This window comes from Caretta caretta, chromosome 10 (assembly GCF_965140235.1).
Source record: "Caretta caretta isolate rCarCar2 chromosome 10, rCarCar1.hap1, whole genome shotgun sequence".
NCBI classification, from domain to species: Eukaryota; Metazoa; Chordata; order Testudines; family Cheloniidae; genus Caretta; species Caretta caretta.
The window spans coordinates 35320223-35341341 of NC_134215.1; the positions used below are offsets into that span (position 1 = coordinate 35320223).

At 50.5% G+C, this 21119-nt stretch overlaps 1 protein-coding gene across 5 annotated transcripts in view; it reads left to right on the forward strand.

The window, feature by feature from the left end:
• The window catches only part of DECR2 (2,4-dienoyl-CoA reductase 2), a 38586-nt gene extending 25593 nt beyond the window's left edge, over window positions 1-12993 (forward strand). For 3 of the 5 annotated variants that reach the window (XM_048866198.2, XM_048866197.2, XM_075132875.1), the window contains exons 8-11: window positions 1414-1518; window positions 2461-2649; window positions 4817-5005; window positions 6066-12993. In XM_048866198.2, the coding sequence (XP_048722155.1) occupies window positions 1414-1518; window positions 2461-2649; window positions 4817-4851 (329 nt within the window). In that variant the 3' untranslated portion in view covers window positions 4852-5005; window positions 6066-12993. Of the gene's footprint in view, window positions 1-1413; window positions 1519-2460; window positions 2679-4816; window positions 5006-6065 lie in introns of those variants that run through there. The other 2 variants (XM_075132876.1, XM_075132877.1) reach the window with 2 other exon arrangements.
• The last annotated feature ends 8126 nt before the right edge of the window (window positions 12994-21119 follow it).

Genomic DNA, 21119 nt, shown 5'->3' on the forward strand with positions numbered 1-21119 from the left:
CCAAAGTTTCCCCAGTTCCTAATAAATCTAAACCCCTCCTCTCTACACCATCGTCTCATCCACGCATTGAGACTCTGAAGCTCTGCCTGCCCTCCTGGCCCTGCGTGTGGAACTGGTAGTATTTCTGAGAATGCCACCATAGAGGTCTTGGATTTCAGTCTCTTTCCTAGCAGCCTAAATTTGGCCTCCAGGATGTCTCTCCTACCCTTCCCGACGTCATTGGTACCTACATGTACCACGACCACCGGCTCCTCCCCAGCACAACACATAAGTCTATCTAGATGCCACGAGAGGTCCGCAACCTTTGCACCAGGCAGGCAAGTCACCATACGGTTCTCCCCATCATCACAAACCCAGCTATCTATGTCTCTAATGATTGAATCTCCCTTTACTAACACCTGCCTTTTCCTAATGACTGGAGTTCCCTCCCCCCGGAGAGGTAACCTCAGTGCGAGAGGATACCCCAACATCATCTGGAAGGAGGGTCCCAACTATGGGAAGGTTTCCCTCTATTCCTGTTGACCGCTCTCCTTCTCTGGGGCTTTCATCCTCCTTAACAGTGCAGGGGCTGTCTGACCGGAAGTGGGACAAATGTACAGTGTCCCGGAAAGCTTCATCGACATACCTTTCTGCCTCCCTTAGCTCCTCCAGTTCTGCCACCTTGGCCTCCAAAGCCCGTACATGTCTCTGAGGGCCAGGAACTCCTTGCACCGAATGCACACTTAGACGCCACCTGCCCACAGGGCAGGTAATCATACATGCTACACTGAATGCAATAAACAGGACAGCCCCCACTCTGCTGCTGGGCTTCTGCCTGCATTTTCTCCTACAGCTACCTAGGTTAATGATAGGGTTTTGTTTAAATCAAGAAGTTTTGATGATAGTTTAGTTTAAAGGTTTTAAAGAATGGCAAGTGTACCTCACCCCCTTCCCACTCCCCTTCCACACTCCCTCTCAAAACTCCCCGTTAGCAGTCCCTGGTCGCTTGCTCACTGCTTTATAAAGCCCTGGCCTTCTTGAAAGCGCTGCCCCCTGACTAAGGCTCAGCCAGTGAACAGAGGCTTCTAGATTTCAAACCTTGTTTAGAAGCTCACAGCTTCCAACTGCCGGCCACAGCACACAGTCCTTCAAACAAACAAAAACAAACAGACAGAGAAACACAAGCTCAGCATACAGCAAGTAACCCACAAACACACACTACAGATAGCCACTTACTCCAAGAGTCTTATATTTGCTCCTCCTTCACCTGGAGAACTCCCTCTCAAAACTTCCTGTTAGCAGTCCCTGTTCGCAAAGACCTACACCCCCCACCTCTGCCTCTCGTTCCAACCGGCGGCTCCCTCTGTTCACTCTGAAATCCCTTCACTGTTTTTGCTCTGTTTTTCATTCTGCTTTGAATGTCCTTCCTCCCAGATGCAATGACCAGGCACCTGGCAGTGGAGTGGGGGCCCAACAACATCCGTGTCAACAGTCTGGCACCAGGCCCCATTGCGGGCACCGAGGGATACCGGCGACTCGGTAAGGGGCTCTCAGAGAAGTCCCCAGGTGGAGGCTTCTCCTGAGAGCTCGGACTCTCTCTGATTAGTGCAACTATATGTGTGTAAGGGGGGAGTTTAGATGGTGTACCAGCCCCCCAGAGCTCAGAATGCTGCCTCTGCCAAACCCTGACCAGCGTCGTGCTGCAAGCCCTGATGCTCGCAGGCCCCCTCTTGTGGTGAAGCTGGGTAGGGACTTTGCACCACTTCGTTAGTTTACCCTGTGGCCACAGGGGCAAGTATTGGTCCCTCTGCTTAGCCGCTGAGATTCTCACCCTGGGTGCTGTACAAAGGCTTGTTTCTTGCCCTCAGCGTTGTCCTGCAGTGTCACAACAGGTGGTCTAGCCCTACCTGTGCTGCCCCAGCCGACTGGCCTGTGTATGGAAACATTGGGTATATTTCTGTGATAATTAAGAGACCATCAAGGTCATGAGGTCACCTAATCCACCCTCCCTGCCGCAGGATTGTTTCCTCGTCTGTATTCTTCAGGTATCTGTCCTGTCCTAAGCAAGGGGCTTCCACCATCTCCAGGGGAGGCTGCTCCCCAGGCTAAGAGAGCTCCTTGGTAGAACTCTTTCTTACTCTTCAGCCTAGATCATAGAATCATAGAATCATAGAATATAAGGGTTGGAAGGGACCCCAGAAGGTCATCTAGTCCAACCCCCTGCTCAAAGCAGGACCAATTCCCAGTTAAATCATCTAGATCTTCTCTTCCTCAATCTCCCCCCTTTGCCCATGGGCAGATCCTCGTGTATGTTTCTGCATCTGCTCTAGTTTCTTAGTGTGGCTCCATCAGTGTAGTATCTGGGCTCCTTGTAGCACCCAAACAATGCCAGCCAGTTGCAGCCTTTTGCCCTGGGTAGGGGAACAGCCTCCTGATGGGTAAAGAGCCTGAGGGCCTCAGCTTGTTTTGTTCTCTCTATAGGTGGTGCTCGTGCAGAAGCGGACAGCTACTTTGATACAGTGCCCCTCCATAGGGCAGGGAATAAGACGGAGATTGCCCACAGTGTGCTGTACTTGGCGAGCCCCTTGGCATCCTATGTGACTGGCACAACCCTGGTGGTGGATGGGGGAAGCTGGCTGACCTCCCCTAACAACTTCCCTGCGCTGTTGGGTATTGCATCACACTCTGCTAAGCTCTAGGTGACGTGTATTTCCCCCTCTGTGGGACTAGATGCGCCGTCCGGGCCTAATGTTTGAACACCTCTTGGTATGCTGCAGGCAAACCAGCAACTTTGGCACAAGGGTGTTGTCCCAGGCATGATGCATTCAGAGTGAGTGCGTTCAGGGTCACAGGCATTGAGGGTCACCACGCACTCATCAGCAGCTGGCATGGTAGTCCTGGGCTTTCCTTGCCAGGCAGGGGTCAGGGCTGTGTTGCACTGGTCAGTGGTTGGAGTGGACCCCATGCTGCCTGTTGGTCACACTGCTTTTCTTGTCCGTGCCTCCGCACTGCACATCTGGTTAATAGCTGTCACCATTTTCCTGGTGCTGTAGTTAGATGGGGTGAGGGTGGGGTCACATCGCAGAGGAGCCTCTACCCTTCCCATGTAGACTTTCCAAGATCAGCAATATGAAATACCTTGTGCTGCGGTGATTCATGAGCAGATTCTTCGTAGCCCAGGGCCACAGACCGAAGGTGTGTTTGGCTCCCAAGTGTGTGGGACCTCTCCAAAGGTCCTGAAGGCTTGCAAAAACTCATCTGGGATACCTCCCCTGCCCAAAGAGTTCCAGGCTAGGCTTCTTGAGAAAAGGCCGGGCAAATAGTTAGGAAGCACAAATGTGTGGTTATTAAATCTGCAGTCTCCCTCCCAAAACCCACAGGGCAGGGCCACGTGGGAGAAATTCCAGGCCAGCTGGTTTCGTCTGGGCACAATTAGAAAGCGTGTGTGTGAGAGGTTGCACGATGGAGCTTTGGCTAGTTCCACCAGCACAGGATCTGCCCCCAGGTGTTCAAAGAGGGCCAAGCCACGTAATACAAAGTGGTGTAAAGGACAATGGCACCAATCTGCCAGGAGGGGCTGGTGCATGCTTGCCCATTGAGTTGGGTGCATCGTTGGCAGTGGGAATTAATCCTTGGGCCTCTGGATCTTAAAGCAGGAGCGGCACTGACTGAGCTAAAAGGCCAAGCTCTGTTAGCCAAGGCTGATGTAGGCTCATCTTCCACTATATGTGGCCCAGCCACACTAGGGGGGACGGAGCCCCACACTGAGTGAGCTGCCCACATTCACAGAATGCCCAAGGAGCTATTAGTTACAGCTGCAGGTGGCAGACCCAGGCTCGCCTGATTCAGAGCTGTGATTTGGACCTGGGTCTCCCATGTCCTGGGCGATGGGCCCTGATCACCAGGCTGCAGAGTCAGTCTCCTTTTGGCCCAATGAATATTTCGTTATGTGTACAAAGTGGAATAGCTCCAAGAGAAGAGATTAACTGACTCTTAAGCCCAGTGGTTATGAACTGCGCTGGTGGGTGGTATCTCTCCCTCTGTCCCCCGCAGGCTGCCCACCATTTAACAAATCATTTTGGGAGGTCTTGGTCAAAACAAAAATAAATTTTGAAAGCTCTAAATGTTTGGTGAAAGAGAGCTGTGGTTTTCCAGCCAGCTCAGGGCTGTTCATCTGGCACCTGTAACTAGCACCATTGGCCCCTGGAGAAGGTGTGTCCTTGCTAAGTAATGAGGTGCCTTTTCCGTCTGCTCTGACTGCAGGCTCACTGTGCAGAGACACGTGTAGGTGTCAGCATACCCTGCCCCCTCTCTCCGTCCTGGCCCTCTCTCACCTTGCCAAACCCACGGACTGTATAGTTGCATCATGATTTTCAACAACCCAGATCAGCTCTGAGGCACACAGGACTAATCAGAGACCCACACAGAAGTATCCCCTGTTTAATTTGTAATGTTACCTAACCAAACAACACACCAACAGTTGGAAGGGAGGGGCTTGTCCTGTCTCGAAGGGCCCATGTTATGTTAATCAGAACCCACGTTAATTAAGAGGCTTGCCTGAACATTTACTCTGTATTCAGAGTATGGGGAAGGTGCACTCTGTTATTTATCCCAAAGAGGTTTAAGCCGTGCTTTAAGCACAAATCTCTAGGCAGTCTGAACTGTGGAGCTGCCATGGCACCTCCACAATAAGCTACTGAAGTTGTTTGAATGAGGGGGCTCCCTCCCTGCCCGGTCCCCATCCCCCAGTGCTCTTTTTGAGCTCTGCCTTGATCTAGGCCAGTCCATGATGGATTTCACGTCAGTTTCATTCCTTGACTTCCATTCTGTCTTACAGATCATTGGGCCATGGAAGTGAAGAAAGACAAATGATGGACGACCAGGGACTGACAGGACGCTGAGCAAACACTACGGCTTTGGACATCCCTATGACACAGGGTCAGGGAACAGCTATGACCTCTGGCCATCAGCCGTTGGGATGACCTTGCTGGGGCAAAAGTGAAAATGGCAAAGTTGAAGATTCAATGTATGTCTTGGTGGGGGTGGGATTAGCGGTGGGGGGGGGGGGGGAAGGGGCATTACGAGAGTCCTGTCCAGAAGGCAGCTGTGCCCAAGTTTGCTCCTGATTTTATATTTTGAAGCTGGTCTAGCAATAGGTGCAGCTCTGGTGATGGGTCTGTGGGGGGAAGGTGGGTTGCTGGAGCCTTGCTCCCCTTCACTTTACTGTTTTCATTCCTGTTACATCAAACCCCTTGTTTTTCTGCTGAGTAACCTTGGTAATGCCAGAGAGCAGCCCTGCCACCCCTCTGTCTCGATTCCCAGCTGATTTTTCCCAGCTTTAACCTATAAACTGCTGGTATCTTTCCACATTACTGGTGGATACCTTCATCTGGGCAGATGTTCTCTGCAGATGGGTGTTCCAGGCAGCCAGAGAGTTAAGCAGCATGTTGCCCTTCCCCGTTGCAGACTCAGTTCACTCCCATTCGAGAGCTGAAGGCAGCAGTGATCTGCTCCTGAAACTTGCACCCAGGTTGCAAACTGATCTCTCTGTGGCGCATGCTGCCTGCGGCCAGCCCTGAATCTCCATTCCCCTCCTGCACTTAGATGGGCTAGTGACCATCCAGAGAGTGCCCTGTGAACAGGCGAGAGTCCGTATTCCCACCATTAAAAATCGCCCTCAGCAAGCTGCAAATGTCCACCTCCCATTGATAGCAGCACGTGCCCTGCTACCGTTCATCCTGTCGTGGATGTGAGCCAGCTCACCAGCACTGCTCTACTGTCACGGCCTTCTGTACGCTCCAGCGCTCAGGAGTGGTATTCAGCAGCCCAGACCCTTGCATGCTGAGGCACCCCAGCACAGCAGGGGTGAGACTCCGCAGCAGCTTCATACACTCTGGGGTGATGCTACTGAGTTATGAAAACAATCAGTACAATGTCTACCACGCTCCTTGTGCGATTCACTAAATGGGCCTTCAGTCTCTGGGTGCTGGTGTGCCCAGAACTCCCATTCATCTCCACTAGAGTCATAGGTACGCAGCACCTTGGAAAATCAGAGCCTGTGAATTTTTATTTTTATTGCGCTGCAGGTTCGTGTCTCACCAGTGCATCATTGTACTTCAGCTGCTGGAGGAAGCAAGAGGTTCTGGCACTTGGGGAAATGTGCAGCAGGCAGTTTGGGCTCCAGGATAAGCACCCAAGCCAAATGATCAAAAGAGTGGTAGTGAAATAGTGAATGTGGACAATGGGATCTTAATAGTGTATATTTCACACACACCACTGAAATGGATGGGGCAGTTCACACCTCTCAGCCTGTGGTTTCAGGCTGCCTGCACACTCAGGTAGACAACACATCAGTTATGCTCAATTCACATTTGAAAGACAAGTTCTTATGGTTGCAAAGAAAAAGAAGCTTTGCTGTTTATTTGAGCTTTGCTGCTGGATCCAGGATTCTGCTTTGGGCAATGGGGCCCTGACTGTGGCAATTAGGGTATATCTACACTTGAAACACTACAGCGGTACAGCTGAAGTGGTTCCATGTGGACAACAGCGACGGGAGGGGTTCTCCCATCAACTGATGGAATCCACCTCCCGTGAGGCAGGAGCTAAGGCAACAGGAGAACTCTGCCGTTGTTATAGCGTCGTCCACACCAGGCTTAGGTTGGCTTAACTGTGTCACTCAGGGGTGTGGATTTTTCACACCCCCTTGAGAAACATGGCTATCCCGATATAGGTTTTCAGTGTAGACTGGTCCTGCTGCCATCCTGTGGGTTAGGTCTGGATTATCAGCCCCATTTCACATGTGAGGCTATGAGGCAGAGAGAGAGGGAAAGCAACTTGCCCAAGGTCACTCAAGGCGTGAGGGTCAGATCCAGCATTAGGACTCCCTGAGCAGTTCCTGATTCCTAGCCCTGTATTTAAACAGCTAGAACACATGGGACACATCTGGCTCAGGATAAAGAGGTTATAACAATGGGAGGTAACTAGCCAGCCAGCAGCTTGTCCTTGCTCGGACTTACTTGGTAGCAGCAGGTTTAGAATTCTAGTTTTGGTTCAGCACCCAGAGAGAAGGGAAGCACCTTGAAGGAGAGGCCCATGAGGGTGGTTTCTTTGCCTGCCTGTAGTGGGTCTTTGGAAGGATCCCTAATGCCTGTAATACCTCAGCCCTTCGCGTGGCTGATCTAGCAATGGGTTGTATCCCACAGAATATTCTAGCTTTTTCAGATCTAAAACTGACTATTTCTTTTCTGGTTGCCCCAAATCTTCCCTAATGTTCAAAATCAGAGAGGGAGATTTGAAACAAGCGTATCCTGCATCTGACCCAGTCTCCACTAGCTCCGAGATTTTCCCAAAAGTCTCCTAGGCCCAGATCCACAAAGCTAGTTAGGCTCCGAACTTCTACAGAAAGCAACAGAAGTTAGGAGCCTAAATACCTTCATGGTCCTAAGCCCTGATCACTCTGTGCCTCAGTTTCTCTATCTGTAAAGCGGGGAATGATGGTAGTAGGCTACCTCTCCAGTGTACTGCGAGGATTAACTCCTGCCTATAAAATGCTTTAAAGAAGAAATCGTTATCTAAGGGCATGGCTACACTTGCAGATGTAGAGCGCTTTGAGTTAAACCAGCCTTCGTAGAGCGCAGTAGGGAAAGCGCTGCAGTCTGTCTACACTGACCGCTTCAAGCGCACTGGTGTGGCCACATTTGTGGCACTTGCAGTGGCATTGGGAGCGGTGCATTATGGGCAGCTATCCCAGCATGCAAGTGGCTGCAGCGTGCTTTTCAAATGGTGGGGGGTGGAGTGTGACAAGGAGTGTGTTGTGTGTATGTGGGGGGAGAGAGTGGGTTTTTGGGGGGCTGAGAGCATGTCAGCATCGTGTCTTGTAAGTTCAGACAGCAGCAAACCCCCCTCTCCGCCCCCCCACCTCTCTCTCTCCCACACAGCATTCCACACTAATGGTTGCTTTGTCTCGGAGCAGATAAGCAGCCGGCTGTCAGAAATGGAGCTTTCAAAGGGCATTTCCACATTCCTGCAGCGATTCAGAAACAATGACAAGAGCGGCCACTTGACTTCAGGGGGTTATGGGATGTTTGCGGAGGCTGATCAGAGCGCAGTAAAGCAACACCTTGGTCACGCTGGCGCTGCAGGCGCAGCAAACATTATTCCACTCGCCGAGGTGGAATACCAGCAACGCTGTAGCCGTGGAGTCAGAGCACTCTACGTGCTTTGCCAGTGTGGACGGGTAGTGAGCTAGTGCGCCTGGGGCTCTTTTATTGCGCTGTGACTCGCCAGTGTAGCCAAGCCCTGAGGTATCCTAGGTTTGTGTCCAGCAAGCGTTGCTTCTGAGTCCCAGCCTCTCAAGCTGTAGCCCAGTACCTCAGACCTTTGCATATCTGTGCAGCCCTCAGTGGTAGGAAATGAGGTGCAATTCGCCACAGCCAGAGTCAGTGCAGCACTGTCAGTGCTAGCTGGTCGCTTTAGTCTGGCTGCAGTTCGCGGGGCCGGGAGGCAATGCAGTCAGGCCAGCATGTGGAGCAGCTCAGAACTGGACGAGAGCCGAGGCAGAGCCTTTATTGCTGCTGACCGATTGATGTGTTTGAAAACCCACCCCTGCCTCTTGTGATTCTGCTGAGCACAAACTACCTTCTGCCACGGAGCAACTGGAATGCCAGTCTACCAAATGCCAGAGGTATTGCTTCACCAGTGCTAAATTTGAGGGCGGAGGATTCCCGCGGTGCACTGGCCCGGTCCTTCTAGTTAAGGAACCGAACAGAGGAAGAAAATTCTCTCCCTGACAGTGGTGCAGATTTGATCGGATACCACTCATCATTGCACCATAGGCAGCAGCCCCTGAATCAGTCTGTGAACCCAGAGAGAACCACAGGGTCTCTGTCCAGCAGCCTCTGTAAAGAATCCTATTTACGTCCATTACAACAGAGTCCTGTCTCTTCTGTGTTGCTACAGACAGTACAATCATTAGGTAAATCCAGGGCTGGATTTCGGTGCCCAGCAGGAATAGATCCTTTCTAAATTGACAAATCAGCTGATCTTCCACTGCCCAGTGCATGCTAGCACTGCACCATAGAATAAACTAAATGCCACGCAGAAGGGGTGTGAGTGACTCCTAGAAAGGATTTAGCACAGGGGTGAACAAACTTTTTGACCTGAGGGCCACATCTGGGAATAGAAATTGTATGGCAGGCCATGAATGCTCACAAAATTGGGGTTGGGGTGTGGGAGGGGGTGAGGGCTCTGGGGTGGAGCTGGGGGTGAGGTGTTTGGGGTGCAGGAGGGTGCGCCAGGCTAGGATCAAGGGGTTCAGACGGCAATAGGGGGATCAGGGCTGGGGCAGGGGGTTGGAGTGTGGGAAGGGGTGCAGGTTCTGGATGGGGGAGCAGGCTCTGGGGATGCGAGGTTTGGGGTGCAAGAGGGTGCTCTGGGCTGGGATCAAGGGGTTCAGAGGGTGAGAGGGGGATAAGGGTTGGGGCAGGTGTTTGGGGTGCAAGGAGAGGCTCAGGGATGCAGGCTCCAGGCAGGACTTACCTCAAGCGGCTCCTGGAAGCAGCCGCAGCAGCATGTTCCTTCTCCACCTCCTATGCAGAGGCACAGCCAGGCGGCTCTGCACGCTGCCCCGTCTGTAGGCACCGCCCCTGCAGCTCCCATTGGCTGTGGTTCCCGGCCAATGGGAGCTGCAGGGGTGGCACTTGGTGTGAGGGCAGCGTGCAGAGCGGAGGCCCATGCCTGCTCCTATGCACGCTGCCCTCACACCAAGTGCCACCCCTGCAGCTCCCATGGGGAGGGGCCATGCTGCTGCTTCCAGGAGCCACATGGCATGGTCCCCAACCCTGCTCCCTAGCTGGAGTGCCAGAGCGGGGCAAGCCCCAGACCCCACTCCCCAGCGGGAGCTTGAGGGCCGGATTAAAACAGCTGGTGGGCTGGATCTGGCCCACCCACCATAGTTTGCCCACCTCTGATTTAGCAGGTTCATGCCACCCTCTCGGTGCTAGAAATAACTTAATCTGTTTCTAATTTTGTAAAAGCTTGTTTGAGAAGATTCTGTTTCTTATTTGATTGTGGTTTTGCTGACTGATCCTTCCTCCAAGTTAACACTAAAGAATGAACCCCATCTGAGCGATCATATATTTACCCACCAGTGTTTTATTCCGCTGACTAACCTCTGCCTCGAATCATTGTGGGTTTGAAAAGACACGGTAAATCTTCATTTCCTCTCACGTTCTTAATAGAGCTTAGAACAGTAGCAATTGAAAATTTAAAAGATCCATGGAGCTCTTGGATTGGAGCAGGTGACAAGCTTTGTATGTGGACCCAAGGCTGTTGAGCCAACCAGTTTGCTGCATGAAAGGCTAATGAAAATGAGACCAAACTCCTTAGCCAAGTGGTATTCTTCCTGCATCACAAAGGATGGAGATTTCCTGCCTTCTTCACAATAGCAGCGTGATCCAAAGCCTGGTGAAGCCAGTGGGCTTTGGATCAGGTTGTCAGAGAGGGTAATTGTAAAACTAGAAGTGTTGCTTAAGCACCTATGAAATGCCATGTAGGGTTTATAGTCACTAGGTGGGAGCTCTGCAGTGAGTACATACACCCATAACAGTGACTCAGTAAACCCAAAGGTGTCCTATCTGTTATATATTAGCTACAAGAGGTCATGTTACAAATACTTTCTCCCCCCACCATTGCCACACCTCAATAAATAGGGATTGCATAGGGGAGTTCCACAAGGCATTGGGGCATTACCTAGCCCATTGGCTTAAGTAGTCTCAGCAATTGCTGCATGCCTCACTCTGCTACTGTCTCTGGCCAGGGGATCTCTAGCTGTAGATGCCTTGGCAAAGCTCCCATTTGTGAGGAGCTCTGTCCTGTGCAGAAGGTGTTGCTGAGTCCAGACCATCCTGCTGCCCTTACTTGGGTCTGAGCTCTGACCCTTAGAGAGTCACCAGCATGCTGCCTTGGTACAGTGCTATCCTGCACCAGATCTATAACTACCATTCACTGCAGTTAAGCAAAATGCTGTCACGTATCGGGCAATGCCTGACTACAAAGGTTCACCTGGAAGAATCCAGAGGCCTGCAGGGCAGATGTGAGAATCTTAGCACACAACAATGGGGGTGGGGGGAGAGGAATTAAACCAACCACTTCCTGCAGTAACATATAAACGGCAGCAAGGTAAACTACCCAGGAGAACAGGTCTGAGGGAAGCCCCCATGCACCTGAGTATGCACACAAATTACACATGAAATATTTGAAAAATGCAGACAATTGTCCCAGTTTGCAATAAGACACACCTCTCCGAGCAGGTCTGTAGCAGCAGCAGGATTTAGTATTCTACAAACACCATCAGTGAGGAATACAACTAGGGAATAAGTCTCTAAACATCAGTTGTCAATGGGAACAAGCGAACCAAACGCCATAGAACAGGCCTTTGCTAATCTCCAATTTGAGTACAGACTCTTTTCCAGAGCGCAGCAGGGAGCTACTGGATCATTAAGATGGTTAATGTCACTCACAGGATGTTTGCCAGGAGCTCTGGGCTCATTCCTGCTCCTGTTTCAGTCAATAGGAATTTTGCTGTTGACTTCAGTGGGAGTATTAAAGAGTTACAGCTCTACTGCACTTGTCAGATCTACACACACTCTTACTCTCCTTGACTCTTAAGTGGGTTCTTTGCTCATTAAGTCATGGGATTGACCCCTCTGCGCTGGAGTTCCCAGTCTTGGTTAGCAAGGCCATGCCATTTTCAGCACTCTTGTGGCAGAGACTGGGTAGGGGTGCTAGGCAAGGGGAGTGGAAGTTTGGCAGCGTAAGTATTGTGGTATGATGTGTGTCAGTAAATGGAGCACTTGTCCTGCCCCAGCATGAATGAGGGTCTTGTCTGGGCCCACTCTGAGCGCTACACCTGCTTTTAGGGATGTAAGTGTCTATAGTGCCAGATTTGTTGGCTCTGCTGTGTGGCAAGAGGCTGACGCTCAGGCTTTATTTGTTGATAATGCTCCTGCACTCTGGCTTCTGACCTGTAGATGCATTTCAGCTCTCATCCAGCTTAGCTCCCAGAAGCAGCTCCATTGTCCAATGCCAGGGTGAGGAAACTTAAGCAGAGCTGCCCTTCTTTCTGGTGCTAGTTAGTGGTGCCTTTCTAAATTTCAATTAATTTTGAAAACCATCTCCAAGTGAGCTTGAAATGGTTTGTCAAAATTGATTTCTCCAGGGAGCTAAACAAGTAATGACATGAAATCCATTCCTTGGTGGAAGATGCTGTGATGCACCATCAGCTGCTTCTTCACTGCATGTTCGATAAGATTGCCTCATGCGGGGGCAGCTCTAAATTTTAACCAGTGCTATTTGCACATGGCATAGGGAGCTGTGAGTGATGATTGGAAGAAAGAAGTGATGTGCTGCTGAAAGGCCAGCTCTTCAGAGGTCTTGGGATCAGTGTGTATGGGGTGGGGAGAGATGGGGTTGTCTCCTTGAGATCCATGGCTGCCGTGTTTCTGGATTAGCTTTCATGGCACACAGAGAGGGAGGGGCAGGGTCCCATTCCCCAAACGATTTAAATCCACTTTGCTCTCATTGCTAAGTTTACTTAACTGTTCTGGATTGTTTTGTTAATGTCCCAGCTGAGGACTCTCCCCTTCAGGCAAAGCCCTTTGTTCCAGAGCTCCTACTGGCCAAAGAAATTCATAGAGTGTAAATCCAGAATTAGATCACCTACTCTGACCTCCTGTAAATCACAGGCCATTAAATTTCACCCAGTTTCCCCTGCACTGAGCCCAATAACTTGTGTTTGAGTAAAGCACATCTTCCAGAATGGCATGCAGTCTTGATTTGAATACACCAAGAGATGGAGAATTCACCACTTCCTTTGGGAGTTTGGTCCAGTGTTTAACCACCCTCACCTAAAAATGTGTGCCTTATTTCCAATTTGAATTTGTCAGCCCTCTGCTTCTAGCCATTGGTTCTTGTTATGTCTTTCTTTGCTAGATTAAAGAGCTTGTTAATACTCGGTATTTTCTCCTCATGAAGGTTCTTATCCCCTGCAATCCAGTGACCTCACAATCATCTTGTTGGCAAGCTGAACAAATTGATCTCCTTAAATCCCTCACTGTCAGGCATTTTTCTCCAGCCCTTGAGACATTGATGTGGCTTTTCTTTGCACCTTCTCCAATTTTCAAATAACTTTTAAAAATGTGGCCACCAGCTCTGGAGGCACCATTCCAGTGTCAGTCTCACCCATGCTGTATGCAGAGGTGAAATCACCTACCTATTGCTACTCGCTACTCCGCTATTTATGCATTAGCCTTTTTTGCCACAGCATCACACTGGGAGCTGTTGTTGAGTTGCTCGTACACCATGACCCCCAGATTGTTTGTGGCATCACTGCATTCCAGAATACAGCCCCCCATTCTGTAGGTCTGGCCTGCAGTCCGTCTTCCTACATGTATGACTTTGCATTTGGCTGCATTCAAACACATTTTGTTGGAATGGGCCCAGTTTACCAACCAATCCAGTACTGGTTAAGATGCCACTTCAGAGCCTAGCACCATGGTGACCTGATCAGGGGTGCCGGCACAGGGTGGACCAAGAGTCCATGGCCTCCCACTTTATACTGGCCACAAGGGCATGTGATGGGGAAGAGGGGGTGGAGAGGCGCGAGTGGGGGTATGGGGGGGGGGGGGGAAGAGGCGGTGTGAGGGCAGGGCCTTGGGGAGAAAGGGCAGTGCGAGGTCAGGGCCTTGGGGGAATAGGCGGCGCAAGGGCGGGGCCTTGGGGAGAAAGGGCAGTGCGAGGTCAGGGCCTTGGGGGAATAGGCGGCGCAAGGGCGGGGCCTTGGGGAGAAAGGGCAGTGCGAGGTCAGGGCCTTGGGGGAATAGGCGGCGCAAGGGCGGGGCCTTGGGGAGAAGGGTGGGGCCATGGTTTGGGAACCTGTGCCTCCCCCACCCTCCTTTTAGGGCACTTCTGCCACTCCTGGACCTGATCCTAACTGGGATCTTTGGGTCCCAGGGGCTCTATCAATATTTAGCTGCTTCAGCTTCTCCCAGTCCCCCTCTTGATGCCACTCCATCCCTTGCAACAGCAATGGAGCTGCTGGGCACCCCTCAGTGTGGATTAATAGTGTTGGCTGACAATTAATGCCCTTGACCCAAGCACTAGGATGGAAGTGAAGATGCAAAGGATGAGGCAGGAAGCCTTGCTGGAAGAAAGGCTTTAGTCAAACACAGGTGATTGGGCTCACTGCAGGAGTGGCGGGATGGAATTCTCTGGCCTGTGATAGAAAGGAGGTCAGTGGCTAAATTAACTATTCCTTCTGGCCCTAAAATCAATTCCATGAGGCGTGTCAGCTCTTTCATGAATGAAACATGTTCCTTGCACACAATACACTTTACAGAACACCCGCTGGGGGGAGCATTATTTCCAAAACTAAAGAGATTTTTACCCACAGCCCCTCAGGATCCTATTATATACACCATTTAAAAACAACCCAACCTGAATGTCTGAACAGTAAAAGCTGAATTGCTCAGTCCCTACCCCCTTTAGAGGAGCATTAGAGAACGGGCTTCATATATTCCCCCAACCTAGCCCCTCCCACTGTTCTTTTTGAGGTTCTGCACTGTTCTCCATGTGACAAAACCATCACACACGCTAATGAAATTGACATGGTCTGCTTGAGTAGAATAGCAAGGTGGGGCTGCAGGGCAGGGATAAGCTGCATAGGGAAGGCCAGGGCTGGAACAGCAAGGGGCTGCTGGTCAGATTTGGCCCAATTCTTTCATTAATTTTTGAAGTTCAAATGCTGATTATAAATCACCAAAACCAAATGATGTTCACTGAGCTGCCAAGAAGACTCTAGATGGAAGCAGATCCTGGTGTTTAGTTGTAGGGTGCAGGGAGGGTTGCAGACGATGTTCCTCACAGTAAATAAACCTGTACAAACTAAAACAAGCCCTATAGTCACTTACTGCCAAATACTGTTGCTGTGAAGTCAAAGCCTCAGCCGGATTCTTGCTGGCTCTGCAGAACTGTCTCAAGCCCTAATAAGCATATTGGAGCAGCCACACAGCTCAAATCTTAACATTCAATATATGGGAAATGGACCTGGAAGCACAAAGGGGGAATGGATGGGCAGCTTCTGCTTTGAATTCCTGTCCCACCACACCTCTTTCCCTAGTATATACAGACACTTCCCCTAGGTGGCAGTAGAGGACAGTTAGACATAGGCAAGCCGGCCTGGAAAGTTGCCCATAGCTTCTGTTAACCACAGATTCCCATCAATACGTTTTGTTTCATCGTTTATGGGAAAGATCTGTTTGTGGCCAGTACTGGGGCCTAGAGACCCCAGTGATGGACACAGCAGGTTTGCCGTGACAAAGCAGGCTGGACGTAGATTTATGGGTGCTGAGATGGGACTTCTAGCAAGATAAAGGAAACCAAATCCACCACACTGGACCCAGCTAGATCAGTATCCTGCTTCCAACAATGACTCAGAGGAAGGTGAGCAATACCCATAATGCAGCTGGCCAACTGTGCAGTGCTCCACGTAGGGGAAACGTTCTCCTGTGTCCCACTGATGGGCGCTTACACTCTGACTCATGAATGCTCATCACCATCTTAGCTGGAGGTGTGTCACAAATGTGTCATGAAGGGGTGTAAAGCCACCCTTTGTTTAAATCTAGCCACAAAATTTGATTCCATGGTGCTTTTCAGCCAGATGGAGGTTTTCCCCAAGGTTCATAAGAACCCCTCTTTTAACATAAAGAGCTGGTTAAGAGTCTAAAGCCCCTAGCTGGCTTTGAAACGAGGGGAGCTGTGTATCTAAATCCTCTAGACCAGTGGTCTCCAAACTTTTTGGCTTGCACACCCCCAGGGCGAAGACTGGAAGACCTGCCACAGGCCCGCCACCGATGGAACAGGTCCGGAAGACCTGCCACAGGCGCACCACCGGAGGGGAACACCAGCCGTGGACATGCAGAGCTGCTACCAAAGAAAAAAAAAAAACGGAGTGCGGTCTGGCGGCGCTCCTGTGGCCGCACACCCCCGGGATCATCTCGTGCAACCCAGTTTGGAGACGACTGCTCTAGACAGCTACAAAAGTTTCTTTGCACTGTTGGACTTCTCCCCTCATTTACTCACAGTGAGGTACGTTTCTTGCCATGAATCTTTCAAAAACCTGCTTTGAACTCAACGGGATGTCTGTGACAGGAGGCAGAGGCCCCATCTGCTCACAGGCAGACAAGGGGCTAATTCCTGCCTCTGATCGCCACAGGTGCGTGGACAAGATAGAGTCAGGAGGCTGATGGCAGAACCAGGAATACAACCAAGATCTCCTGACCCCTAGCCTGATGCTCTCGCCACTGGCCCATGCAGAGAAAAAGAACTGCCCCCTTTCCTCGCAGATGGTATGTACCCTGAATCAGCACCCACTGTTCCAAGAGCTTGTCAGAGCAAAGGATAGATCTGTGACTAATGGTTTTGGAGCATTTCTCTTTGGCTGTTCTATGCAGATGGCTATGACACTGACACAATCAATCCTGTTGGAACTGCTGACCTCTACCAAGGCATTGATAGTGAATGTTAATGGGGCTTCTCATCACTAACCAGCTAAACATGGATGGAGCTTCGTGATTTAGAGCAATTGCTTCAGAGTCTAGTCTGGGTTCTCAGTGCTTCATTGTTATTTAAAACACAAAACTGCACTGCAATTCACTGGATGACTAGACTACTCAATAATGACCCAGCCACAAACCCACATGGACTTTCAGCCTTCAGTCCCTCACTTTCACCTCTGCCCCAAACGCCTCTGAGAAAGGGACTTTGCAGCCTGCCCAAAAAATTAACACATTGAGGCCCCACGGTTGCCTACAGTTTTCTTTTACACCACATGCTCTGATACACCACACTCAGCACTGTGGCATCAACACTAGAGAGAGAGATGAGCTTCAAATTATACCATCAGGACAGCTAGCCAGCCAGCCGAGACAGAGATATGGCTTTCTTCCTCATGGGAGCTTCCCCACCCCTCACCCCCAGAGCTGATAGATGCTGGGAGCATGGGTGTATAGAGTCTCAGAGCTGCACTGACAGGCTCCAGAGAGAGGTCTCCATGACGCTAGCTCCAGAGAATGGCTGTGATTGCTGTGTACCTCAAGGGGAACTGAGGCAAGCTCTTTGCTTTCTTTACCATCTTTCAGGTGTGCTGGTTCTGGCTTTGATCCTTAGATTTTTCAGGCTTACCTGTGGGTGTGACTGAGCTGTTCGTTTCCTGTGAGGTTGTTGGCAGTGGGCAGTTGCTAGCAGTTTAATCCCACCTCCTCTCTGTAATCAACTGGGTTAGAGGAGCTATAATCCAGATGCATTTGCTAGTATTTAAGAGCACCTCTCATAGTTATGGCAACCAGCAGGTGGTAGGATCCTGGCAACTGACAGGCTGGCGGGCAGCCTGGGCTTGGGGGGGTTGTGATGGGGTGTCCAGTTAAAAAGGACCAATTAGCGCCATGAGAGGCTGCACCTGGGGGAGAGCAGGGCTACTAAGGCCTAACGAAGCCCAGCTGCGGAGGAGCTGAGCTAGGCAGGAAGTTGGTGGTAAGAGGGGGCTGTGGGGAGGAGCTCTGCAGTCACTCCCTAGAGGTAGGAGTTGGCAAGAGACAAGGAGGACTAGGGGGAGACTAAGCCCTGGGATCCTGCCTTGAACTACAGACTCTAACAAGAGCCCAAGAAGGGTGAAACAGCCACAGGGAACAGCAGAAGCGCCACTGCTAACACAGAGAGGGCCAAAGCTAGAGACAAAAGGTAGGGAGCAGCCCAGTGGGGTCTGGGATTGTGTAGACTGCAGACACTAGTTATAGGGTCCCTGGGCTGGAACCCGGAGTAGTGGGCTGGCCTGCGTTCCCCTACCAGCCCCTGGGGAAGGGGCACAATCTGGACAATGGATTAGGAGACAGTCCAGAGAGATTGATACCCCGGAAGGGGAAAACTATAGTGAGCTGGCTGGAGGGCCAAACCCTGAAGAGGGAGTAACCTAACTCCAGAGACAGAGAGACTCTGGGGGTGAGAACCTGAAGGAGGGAGTGTCAGACTTGTTGTGCACTAATCCCCAGATCAGACCCAAAAAGGCACCCAGTGGTGATAGTGAACCCCATGATGGGGTGTTAAACTTAGACCTGCATGGAAAAGCATTTTCCTCATATATGGGCAAACTGTTGCAGTTCTGACCACGTAGGTATTCCATTGCACTGGGGAGACTCCACTGAGCAGTGTTTTCTCTAGGATTAGCTACTTGTATTTCCTTTAGAATATCAAGGTCGGAAAGGACCTCAGGAGGTCATCTAGTCTAACCCCCTGCTCAAAGCAGGACCAATCCCCAACTAAATCATCCCAGGCAGGGCTTTGTCAAGCCTGACCTTAAAAACTTCTAAGAAGGAGATTCCACCACCTCCCTAGGTAACCCATTCCAGTGCTTCACCACCCTCCTAGTGAAAAAGTTTTTCCTAATATCCAACCTAAACCTTCCCCACTGCAACTTGAGACCATTACTCCTTGTTCTGTCATCTGCTACCACTGAGAACAGTCTAGATCCATCCTCTTTGGAACCCCCTTTCAGATAGTTGAAAGCAGCTATCAAATCCCCCCCTCATTCTTCTCTTCCGCAGACTAAACAATCCCAGTTGCCTCAGCCTCTCCTCATAAGTCATGTGTTCCAGTCCCCTAATAATTTTTGTTGCCCTCCGCTGGACTCTTTCCAATTTATCCACATCCTTCTTGTAGTGTGGGGCCCAAAGCTGGACACAGTACTCCAGATGAGGCCTCACCAATGCCCTCGGATCGCTACCCCTTCCTGCTTCTCCATGTGGGCACCAATGATACTGCCAAGAATGACCCCGAGTGGATCACTGCGGACTATGTGGCTCTGGGAAGAAGGATAAAGGAGGTTGAGGCGCAAGTGGTGTTCTTGTCCATCCTCAGGTAGAAGGAAAAGGCCCAGATAGAGACCGTTGAATCGTGGAAGTCAACAAATGGCTACGCAGGTGATGTCGGAGAGAAGGCTTTGGATTCTTTGGCCATGGGATGGTGTTCCAAGAAGGAGGAGTGCTAGGCAGAGACTGGCTCTACCTAACGAAGAGAGGGAAGAGCACCTTCGGAAGCAGGCTGGCTAACCTAGTGAGGAGGGCTTTAAACTAGATTCACCGGGGGAAGGAGACCAAAGCCCTGAGGTAAGTGGGGAAGTGGGAGACCGGGAGGAAGCACGAGCAGGAGAATGCGAAAGGGGAGGGCTCCTGCCTCATACTAACAAAGCAGGACAAACAGCAAGTTATCTCAAGTGCCTATACACAAATGCAAGAAGCCTAGGAAACAAGCAGGGAGAACTGGAAGTCCTGGCACAGTCAAGGAATTCTGATGTGATTGGAATAACAGAGACTTGGTGGGATAACTCACATGACTGGAGTACTGTCATGGATGGATATAAACTGCCTGTCCTTCCTGAACAGGGCAGAAAAGGTGGGGGAGTTGCATTGTATGTAAGAGAGCAGTATGACTGCTCAGAGCTCCGGTATGAAACTGCAGAAAAACTTGAGTGTCTCTGGATTAAGTTTAGAAGCGTGAGCAACAAGGGTGATGTCATGTGGGAGTCTGCTGTAGACCACAGGACCAGGGGGATGAGATGGACAGGGCTTTCTTCCGGCAACTAACGGAAGCTACTAGATCGCAGGCCCTGGTTCTCATGGGAGACTTCAATCACCCTGATATCTGCTGGGAGAGCAATACAGTGGTGCACAGACAATCCAGGAAGTTTTTGCAAAGTGTAGGGGACAATTTCCTGGTGCAAGTGCTGGAGGAACCAACTAGGGGCAGAGCTCTTCTTGACCTGCTGCTCACAAACTGGGAAGAATTAGTAGAGGAAGCAAAAGTGGATGGGAACCTGGGAGGCAGCGACCATGAGATGGTCGAGTTCATGATCCTGACATGGGGAAGAAAGGAGAGCAGCAGAATACAGACCCTGGACTTTAGAAAAGCAGACTTTGACAACCTTAGGGAACTGATGGGCAGGATCCCCTGGGAGAATAACATGAGGGGGAAAAGGAGTCCAGGAGAGCTGGCTGTATTTTAAAGAATCCTTTCTGAGGTTACAGGGACAAACCATCCCGATATGTAGAAAGAATAGTAAATATGGCAGGCGACCAGCTTGGCTTAACAGTGAAATCTTTGCTGATCTTAAACACAAAAAAGAAGCTTACAAGAAGTGGAAGATTGGACAAATGACCAGGGAAGAATATAAAAATATTGCTCGGGCATGCAGAAGTTAAATCAGGAAGGCCAAATCACACCTGGAGGTGCAGCTCGCAAGAGATGTTAAGAGTAACAAGAAGGGTTTCTTCAGGTATGTTAGCAACAAGAAGAAAGTCAAGGAAAGTGTGGGCCCCTTACTGAATGAGGGAGGCAACCTAGTGACAGAGGATGTGGAAAGAGCTAATGTACTCATTGCTTTTTTTGCCTCTGTCTTCACGAACAAGGTCAGCTCCCAGACTACTGCACTGGGCAGCACAGCATGGGGAGGAGGTGACCAGCCCTCTGTGGAGAAAGAAGTGGTTCGGGACTACTTAGAAAACCTGGATGAGCACAAGACCATGGGGCCAGATGCGCTGCATCCGAGAGTGCTAAAGCAGTTGGCGGATGTGATTGCAGAGCCATTGGCCGTTATCTTTGAAAACTCATGGCGATCGGGGGAGGTCCCAGACAACTGGAAAAAGGCTAATGTAGTGCCCATCTTTAAAAAAGGGAAGGAGCAGGATCCTGGGAACTACAGGCCAGTCAGCCTCACCTCAGTTCCTGGAAAAATCATGGAGCAGCCCTCAAGGAATCAATTCTGAAGCACTTAGATGAGCGGAAAGTGATCAGGAACAGTCAGCATGGATTCAACAAGAGCAAGTCATGCCTGACTAATCTAATTGCCTTCTATGACGAGATAACTGGCTCTGTGGATGAGGGGAAAGCAGTGGATGTGTTGTTCTTTGACTTTAGCAAAGCTTTTGACACTGTCTCCCACAGTATTCTTGCCAGCAAATTAAAGTAGTATGGGCTGGATGAATGGATGATAAGGTGGACAGAAAGCTAACTAGATTGTCGGGCTCAACGGGTAG